At 41.0% G+C, this 10,222-nt stretch overlaps 1 protein-coding gene across 1 annotated transcript; it reads right to left on the reverse strand.

Moving 5' to 3' along the window:
- Positions 1–217: 217 nt before the first annotated feature.
- gdnfa (glial cell derived neurotrophic factor a) lies at positions 218–6,281 on the reverse strand. Its single transcript, XM_068705527.1, has 3 exons — positions 5,530–6,281; positions 4,438–4,668; positions 218–1,289 (listed from the first exon to the last, which is right to left on the reverse strand). Exons 2-3 carry the CDS (start codon positions 4,640–4,642, stop codon positions 730–732), a joined length of 765 nt encoding a protein of 254 aa, XP_068561628.1. The 5' UTR covers positions 4,643–4,668; positions 5,530–6,281; the 3' UTR covers positions 218–729.
- Positions 6,282–10,222: the final 3,941 nt, after the last annotated feature.

Below are 10,222 nucleotides of genomic sequence, written 5' to 3' on the forward strand. Positions count from 1 at the left end.
GGACAAACAAAGCTTTCAAATAAATAAGAAAAATGACAATTTCTTTCATAAAATGGATTGAAATAAATAACAATAAGTTAATTCCCATCTTAATAAATATACCTCTTACACACACGTGTGTATATATATATACATATATATATATATATATGTATTTATGTATATATATATATATATATATATATATATATATATGATTGGATTTAATGTAGATGTAGTGTTGCAGCAAAAAGTCTTTGCTGAACTCCGCTGTGGTATTTGTCATCCCTTGGCTCTGAATGTAAATGTCAACATCCAGACTATGCAGTGAAAGTAATTTAGATTGCAGCTGATTATACTCCTCAAATCTCCGCGTTCATCTGGAGTCTTAGGAGCAGCTACGGAAAAACTGATGTTCCTGGGAAAATGAATTCCTCCAAAAACAAAACAAGCCGACTTAGTCAGTTTTCTTCACTCTCACCTTTTTAGACAGCACAGTTAGCAAAGTGTAACAGTCTTGTTTCTCCTGCAAACACTGGTCAGGGGTTCTGAAGGACTGAGCATGGACTGTCAAAGTTGAATGTACAGTTTGCTTTTTTTTAATGGTTTTCCCATTGTTTTTGACTGCTAACAAAAATATGAGTCAATACACTCCCTTTTCGACCAGGTGTGACCACAGTCCAACAGAGATCCCACCAGCCGGTAAGAGTGATCCTTAGTTCACTGATGTAGATCTTGTCTGTCACTTCATCAGACACAGGCGCACTTCCTGGCAGAATGCTTCTTCAGCGTGTGATACACTACATTGTCGTCCAAGAAAGATAAGTCATCGTCGAAAGCGATTGGCCGACAGCAGGTGCGGGAGGGTGTGTCCCTGTCCAGCTTCTTGTTGTGTGTGAGATTGTTGAGGATCTTGTCATAGTTGGTCTCCGCCTCCACGCAGGGGCCGCTGCAGTACCGAAAGATCAGCTCCTCTTTAGTCTGGTAGCCCAGCCCCAAGTCTGTCACATTGAGGTGGACCTCCTTTAGCAAGCAGCCTCTGGTCTGCACCGATATACTGTCCCTCCCCTTGTCACCTCGCCCTCCTTTCCCACCTCGGCTTCCGCCTCGTGCCCGACCACGCTTCCTGTCACCATGTCCTCTCCTCTCGCCTTTCGTGCCTTCTGTGTTTGCTGCTCCCCTCTGTCTCTGCTCCCTCCGTCCCTTGGAGCCTCCGCTGGGCTCTGACGATCTCCGGAGTCTTCCGATGGTAGCCTCAATAAAATCCATTACATCATCAAACTGCTCCGGATAGGGACCCGCGTTGTCATCTGAAAGATACGGAAGAAACACATTCCATTATAAAGTTGGTATTAAAATAATGTATCACTTTATGAGATGTCTCAACAACATGATATTCAATGATCTACTTCTTTCAAAGTCTGTATGAGAAGATAAGATTACAATTTAAATATCCCTGTGGGAAAAACAAACAAATCAAACCGCATCAAGGGTATGACAACAATGCAGGAAAAAAAAGCAATATGGCATGTTTTGGTTAAAAGTATCCAGCATCCCAAAATAGGAATTAACCCTCTGCATGTGCAGTGCATTTTTACCATCACACATGCAGCCCACAGTACTTGATACTTGATTGAGCATGCTCATTGAGGGGTTTTAATTCAACTTTTTCAATTACTGTACCTAACACACCACATGGCACATTTCACACTGTGTGCATTTGACTAATGGATATCTGTGGATAACGTAATGGATTATTTCTGCTTGTGATATGAAAAGTTTAGTTACTGCAGATTATATGGTTAAGACAGTCTGAGCAGATATCCCCTATATTGCCATTTTATTCCTGTAATTTCCTGTTAATTCCCAGGGAAAGTTCCCACCTTAAACATTCCTGGAACTTTCCACCCCTAGGTGAGATAAACAATACATAAATGGACAAATGTATACAAAAACATAAGTAGTATTTACTTAAAGGAATGGTTAGTATGTAACATGGTTACACAAAGACTAGAAACGGGTAGAAAACTAACCTGGCTCTGTCCAGCAGTAACAAAATTCACCAACTAGCACGTCTAAAGATAATTAGTTAATGTGTTATATCTTGTTTAATCTGTACAAATGTGAGCGTGGTATTGATCTTCTCATTTAACTCTTCTTAATTCTACACCAGCAAGTGCAAGTAAATGCACCTCGACCAAATCAGTTCAACAAACCATTCACACAAGTGTTGAAAAATATGCAGACAATGTCTATAAATACTGAGAAATGTGCAGATCAGAAACAGTGCAGCTGATTTATAGATTAGATGTCAGGCGGAGGAATGCAGAGAGCAGTCCAGAGTTGTTCTTATTGACGTGAGTGCAGGTGCCCTGCTTTGACTCTTTTCAAGATGGCTGATGGGGGATGAGTTGGAGGCTGAAGTTCAGAGGGTGTTGTCACTTCCACTTTGTTGTAGTCAGAGAAGAAGATTTGTACATCTGTAATGATGGGATGTGGGTAGACTTGATTTTGCATGAATAACCACCAAGGCCGGCACACTGCCTACATTCGTTTTCAATCTCGGAGAACCTGAGTCGTTAAAGGTTGTTCAGCTGTACATCTGCAGTTAACCCTGTTTGCTTTCACACACCAATTGCCTGTGATGATACAGAAGGCACAGACCAATTACACCACCAAGAGAGACGCAGCGAGAGATAGTTTTTCAGTCATTTAATTCTTTCATGGTTGTCATTTGAGAATGCCAACACTTCAAAGGCCAAATAAAAAGGAAATCATATGCTTTGGGTCATTTAGATGAAGCAGATTGTAGTCTGCTCGAAACTCAAAACATGCACCAGCTCAGCTCTCCACCATCTGCTGCGAGCAGCGATGAGAACTGACTGCAAGTCTTGGACCCTCCTGTGTTACATGTTGATTCTATTATGGGGTAAAGTCTCTCCTTCTCCAATGCCTGAAGGTCTGGCAACAATGAACTATGAATGTGAATCATGAAGACATATTGTTCTGAAGGGAATCAATTGGTCCAACTCTAATTACGTTACCTGCGTGCGTCTGTGCGTGTGAGTGTTTGGATGTGTGTCAGGAAGTCGGGGCCAATGGGGAGCGATATCTGGCAGGTGGTGTTGTGGTTAACACAGCCTCCATATTGCAGTGTCACCTATCTCCCTTGTCTTACCTGTTCGTCTGGCAGCACGCAAGCCATCTGATCCGCCTGCGCTCCACAGCTGATTGGGCCGCTGCTCGTATATCAGGTGAGCCCAGGCCAATCTGTTTAGACACACCTGCCCTTTGATTTAGACACCTCCTATTATGTGTCAGCTGACAGGCTGTACACCTGCTGACAGACTGGGCCGGTGGCAGCCAAAGGAGCAATTCAAGGTGCAAATTGTGCCATAAGTCATTGGCTGAATACTACAATACCAGTCCCCTCGTGCAGCTGCTGCCTGCAGATTTTAGCCTAAAAAACGTTGATGTTACGCGCAAACCAACAGACCCGTCCCCTCTTCGGGCGAGTTTTGTTTACACTGTTAGTGCATAGTTAATGGTCTTTGGTTACATGCACATCAGTGATGTCACCATGGTCCAAACAGGAATATGAGGTGGCAGGACAAACATTTGTCCAAATGTTCCATTCCTTATCTAGTTCTTGGCCGCATCTACTTCTGCGTGAAGATGATACTGTGTCACTTTGATCCAAACAAAATAAATTCCTGCCCACTGTTGCTGTTAAAATGAACATAAACACAGAACTCTCACTCGGTGCTTCAAACTTTCCGGTGTTGTCCAGCCTCTTGCCTGCAATGTGGTTCACACTGACATCTCAAAACCCATAATTTCTGACTTTTGGCAGATGGGCAAAGGTCATGGGTCTCTATGTTTCAGAGTGGCAGAGGTGAACATAAACAAAGGGAGAAGGGGGAATGTGGAGAGCAACCTCTGAGATCAGAGCTGCTCATGCTCTTATTCATGCTGCAGGCTTGTTTTGACAAGTGCTGTAACCCACAGAAGCAATAAAAAAACAAATTAAGATCTTCCATCTGATAACCTGCCTGTCTGAGAGCCTTATCAAAGTAGGACTCTCCACTGTTGGCTCAACCCACTGGCTATCACTTTACCTGCTGTTTCTCAAGTGTGATTAGTGTAAATTACTTGGCCAGCAAACCAATAGTGTCTGAAGCGCCCTTTTTACAAAATGCCACCTACAGTATGAGCTGTATATGCTGCCTACTTTTCCTCTCGAAAGCCAACACCTTGCATGACAATGAGATGAAAAGATGCTAGCTTCACTATGTATGATTGAATGATTTAAATGGTCAATTGCATGTTATTAAATGGTTTGCACAAACAGCGCAGATCAAGACTAAAATGTGAACCCCATGTGGGACAATTATCCACCATTTAAAACATTGACTGCGCCTCACAAAAGATTTTGTCAAAACATGCCGCGTGCCTTACATTGATCCTCCATGGAGATCTCCTGCAGGTTGTGATCTTTACGCTGGAACGTTGGCTCTTCGTCCTCCACAGACAGGGATGCAGAATCACTGTAGCCGCTGGGGAAATAACGCCTCTTGGCTGGCTGAGTGTTTTGGTAGAGAGGCCGTGTAGCAACAGAGTTCAGGAGCAACAAACACGTGGCCAAAACATCCCATAACTTCATCTTAGACTCAGTTCCTATGAAGAAAGCTGCAAAAAATAAGAGAGGCTCTTTTATTTCAAATGATAAGAAATAACAATAATAAAGTTATCAAAGATACACCTACTCTCCAATCAGAATGTAGGCCAACTCTTGTTTATAATGAAGTCAGCAAAGAGTTTGAAACAGTGTGGCCAGACCTGCCCTGACTCATTCTGTATTAATAACCGTGTCATCATGTCGAGAGGCTTTGAACTCCTTCGTTTCTGTCTCATAGTGGAATTTGTTGTAAATATGAATATCAGCGTAAACCTACTAGAACATTCTAAATAGATGAATCATGAATGAAAAATGGCCTATACTTGATAATCTCAAGGTATCCCCAACATATAGAAACAATGATACAAATAATAATGCGTAAATGTGTGCGTAAAAGTACTATGTTGTTTTTAAATTCCCAGCAGCCTCCTACTTATTCTCTATTGACCTATGAGGAATATTAGATAATATATTCATGTTGTTGTGATATCAGGCGAGCTCTTGCTACTTGTAATGAGGCACGGAGGGTGCGCCTTACACAAAAATGCGTTGGTTAAAGCACGCACCACACCGTGTTGGCAACGATAGCCTAAATAATGGTGTGAGTTGGCCAGATGGCGATCCCCAAAGCTTACGTGACTCTGTCTAATGGCATGTTGAGTCTGCAGTAAACCTAAACAGCTATGCATGGATAAATACTGTGCTTAAAAATGCCGTGCAAAAGTCCTAACAAATGCACAAACTGCATTTTGATTTTGATTTGCTATTTCAACGAAAATGACTAAGTCTCGTATTGCGCAAAGATATTCTGAGGATATGAAGATATTTTGTTTTAAACTCTAAAATGAAAAAAAATATGTTGCTCCACTTACCTTAAATATGGCCCATGCAGACCTGAAACTCGCTTGGCTGTTGGTGTTAAAATCCAAAACAAAACGCGTCTCAGTTAGTGTCCAAAGCTGAATTGGCTGCATGAATCGTTCAACAACCACAATCCGAAAAAATGTCCTTAAAACGAGTTCAAATTCGGTCTATGTCCCGATAGAAATAAAAAGCTATAATACCACACCAGTCGTTTTTGTCATTCTCCGATCCGGCAAAAACCACGCGTCTTCCCACACTTTGGAGTCCAAAGGTGGGTGTTGAAAAGAGCGTACCAAGTGCCACTGCGCCTTACGGGGTACAGTTGCAGTCGCTGATTAATTGGATGCTACGTTTCCACGTTGGAAATCCGAGAGAGTTCCACCATCTCCGACTGAGAGGAGTTCAATGAAGACATCAGCGTCTCCAGTGCAAAAGCGAGGCGCCAAAGGTCCAAAAATCTGTTTCCCAGGATGCAAGAAGCTCTTCTCTGCCTCTTGATAAAACAGTTAAAGCGCCGTTATATCCACAACTGCGTTAAATGTTCATAGTCGCCGACATATGACAATATGTTGACATGATAAACAACACAGATTGGGGTATTTATTCTCCATTTCTCCGGGTCAGATAGTGTTTATGCAGCTCGAAGAGTTTCCACACGCGTTGTCCTCATACTGGACTGAAGCGGGACAGATGTCTGCGCATAACACCGCACCGCGCGCAGAGGGCAGTTTGGAGAGATTTATAGTTAAGTGCGCTCTGACGTTAGGGGCAGTTGGTGTCCGCCCCTTATATATCCCCGCAAGAGCAAACGAAGGTCCACAAATATTTCTCCAAACCACCCCTGGAGCCCCGTTTGGAGGAGCGCAGTTTTCAGATGTCTTTGGGATTATGTCACACATCCTGATGTCCTCGGATTAGATTTCAGTATATGCGGAATGCGATTTGGAGATGTTGTGTTGCGATGCATGTTTCTAACCTGATCTCCGCGCTCTCTTTGCGCGCCGGTGTCATGTTCCGTCTGATGGCCACACACATCTCCAATTTGAGTCCCACTTCACTTGCTATTTACTAGAACATATTTGTAAATACGCCAGAGGAGCATTTGGGGCAGAGTGAACACTTTGTTTTAGCCTATATGTTGGCAATGTATTCCACTCCAGATGTATTACATAGAGATGTAACTCTTAGGAGTATCTGGTCATTCAATAAGCACTTTTTTGTCAAGGTGAGCCTGGGGCAATACCGCACAGACCACAAAAATAGGACTCTGAACCGGCTAAGATGTGGTACCTGAGAGGCTTTCCATCACCCTTCATGATTTACAAGCTATACACTCGCCTTTCATCTTCGGCACAACTGAATTCCACAAGCTACCCAGTCTTTTAAGAATTAAACTCATTTTTTGTGCATGTGCCAGAAGAGACCGACTCCTTCCAACAACTAAACGCTTGCTTTTCCAAGAAGCTTTCTGGTTTTAATTTAACATGTGAAATGCTGCTAAAGATGGCTGTTCAATAAAAGGATTGAAATCCCAGCATTGACACTTTAAATCCACGCTGACTTATCTGTTATTCAGAGGTATTAAGGCTCATGGATATGTGTATGCTCATGGGCTGAAGCTTCTTGTCAATACATGTTTTCTTTCAAGCATTTATGTGCGCCCTACCCATTCTTAAAGTATCTGCATGGTACTGAGCCAAGTCCTAATTGTATGGATTCCTTTCCATCATGTTCTCACATGGTTTCATTGTGGTAACCGACAGCTACTGATGTTTTGTTTGTTATGATAGAATCCTCTGAATTCATATAATGTGTTTTTGTACACTTTTGGTAACTTGGCTCTGACTTCCACCTTATTTCGTATAGTTTAGCATTGTTCAATAGCAAAATTATCTCTGGTGTTTAGAATAAGTTGATGTTTAGTCTATAGGACACAGATTCCCTGGTGACAATCTTCTGTTATTACTGTCCTGCTGTTAGAGGAACAGATCCTCTTCAACTTCCTTTCCCCAAAAAAATATTTTAATTGGACACTGTCTTGGAATAGTAATGTAATTGGAATAGTCTGTATTTGTTTTTAATTATCTTTTTTTACATTGTTGTCCTCTTTGTTTTAAAGGGGAACATATCATATTCATTTTTAGTTTCATAACTGTATTTTGGGTTTCTACCAAAACGTGTTTACATGCTTAAATGTAAAAGAAACATTATTTTTCACATAGGACTCTGAGTGGTACAGAATATAGCCATATATTCACCCTCTGACTGAATTGCTCCGTTTTAGAGCCTGTTTTTTTTTAAGCCCCTCCCCGAAAAAAATAAAAAAAATGTCAAGCCTGCTCTGATTGGCTTGTGAGAAAAATATGGCACACCTTTGCAAAAGTAGTTGGGTGGAGATAGTCAGATGGGGGCTGTTCATTATAATAAGCCTGCATGTGAAACAAAAAGAGGAGGAAAATCTGAATTGCTCCATGGACCGCATGTTTTGTGATCTAAGCAGCCCAGCACAGCCCAGTTTTTGGGTTGGTAGGCACTCCAGATAACCAAATGTGCACAAGCACTGAAAAGGTGAGTTTCTCATGATATGCCCCCCTTTAAAGCAAGTTCCATACATAACTTTTAGTTTATTAACCAGGATGTTTTGTATATGAGCTGTTCTGTCTAACCTGAAAGTGAGCCAAGTTCCTGTGATTTAGGTGTTGCAGCGATCCTTCACATCAGCGGTCATAATTCTCTCTGCACTCTTGCCCTCACTGAAGCATCTCACAAGTTCAGGTTAAGTGGGCAACTCAGCTACACTATAATTTATATACAAATCAAATGAAAAACAACAGGATTCAAGAGGAATATTAAATTGTTCAGAAAACAGCTTTGTGCAACATTTCCATGCCAGTGCATGCTGGGATAGCCTCCAGGCTCCCATTTACAGGAATACGCAGGTGAAAAGAATGAATGAAAAGAAGCCATACTTACATAAACAAGCTCAAAAGCATGAATGCAATGTGAACTGGCAGTACATTACAGTACATTATAAAAAAACATTGAGTCATTTGGAAGCAGAGCAGAGTGTCGGGTCTCTCTGTGGTTCTTCAAGGTTATTTAAAGTTCATCAGGAGACATTTGAAGAAGTAGGAACTGCTACAAATACCTATCTAGTTAATTTATTATTAAGTGTATTACATGTTTTATTTGTTATTTAGATTTATAAATAAACATACAGTGCACATTTAATACACCATTATACTGTATTCAACTTATAATGTCTTATTCAATGTTATATGACTGTATTAATATTCATTCATTGAAAGCACTTCAATTCCATTTGTAGAGGAATATCACAAAGCTGAAACAAATGAACTAAAATGAGTCAGTTAATTAACAGAAATGACTAATCAGCAACTGTTTTGATGATACTATGATAATGGAGCTATAGAGACAATAACAAGCAATATTAACGCATCACCTTGGGCTTTAGGAAACTGATTGTGAAACTGACATTTTACACCAACATATAATTGACTCAATGATTAATTGGAATATATAATCAAAGGGATAATCGATACAAAAATAAAATACAGATTTCATTTCAACATAATCTAGATTTATTTGTCATATTGTAGAAAGCAAAATAATTGCATTGGAAACAACAGTCCGTGGTGGATCCTCATTTTCCGCATTACTGTGTTTGTCAATGTCTGTTTGGTAGCATAAGCTACATTTGAAAAATGACTGGAGCAGATCTCACATAGGAGATGTTTTTACACGTCACCGCATATGACAGCTCAGTCTAGAACGCAGCCTGCTCAGAGATAGGACAGACAGAGGCCGTATTGTTTATTGATATCTTGCAGCAGTGTCACCAAAGGATTCCACTGTGACCCTCCTCTGTCTCATGCAGGCAGACTCGAGAAGATAATGGTCACCAAAAATAGAACCATCTCACAGAGTTCCTTTATGTGAGAGCGCTGCACAGTCCGAGGGGAGTCATCAGTCCCCTGAGCTGAATGCTTGAGTGACGATAATAAATATTAATTTGTTTGGAGGAGAAACATGAGCAAGCTGAACGAATCATCACCGCATGGGGTGTGAGGAAGAGACGCGTCACTCACACAGAGGAGCCCTCTTTCATTATCTGTGCCACTGACTGACTGGACAGGCACCTTAATGTTTGATGCCAAGCCTCCACGGAGCAATGGCCCTCATATGGAAATAGCGGTGACTCCCCAAAGAGTTGATATGAACATATAACAATAATCACACAAACAACTCAGATCAATGCAGCTGTTTCAGCTTACTATGGAATTTTAACACTTAATATAAAACAAATGATTCTATGAGTCACTATTGCAATATATGCAATAAAAGTGGACCATCTGTACAATGGTCCACAATGTCTTTAGTGAACAATGAAAAAAGATTTCAACACACTATGCACAAGTCCCTCAGGAGGTGAATGCAATAAATATTACTCAGTGGGAGAAAAAAAAATAATTAACAAAGACTAACAACAATTAATTTAGAGCGTTGTTGTGATCTAGATGATTAACATGCTGAGTTCCAAAGGTCTCAAGAGATGCTAAGGGTACAACTTCATTAGTATTTCGCCGGTCAATTTTACTTATAAAGTTGTGGTACCTATTGAAACTACGATGGTGATGCTGGTGTGGGGCATCTTTTGCTTTCACATGTTAGGTTATCAGT

Source organism: Cebidichthys violaceus, unplaced genomic scaffold, assembly GCF_023349555.1.
Source record: "Cebidichthys violaceus isolate CVI_PGR_0920_01 unplaced genomic scaffold, fCebVio1.0.p SCAF_12, whole genome shotgun sequence".
NCBI lineage: Eukaryota > Metazoa > Chordata > Actinopteri > Perciformes > Stichaeidae > Cebidichthys > Cebidichthys violaceus.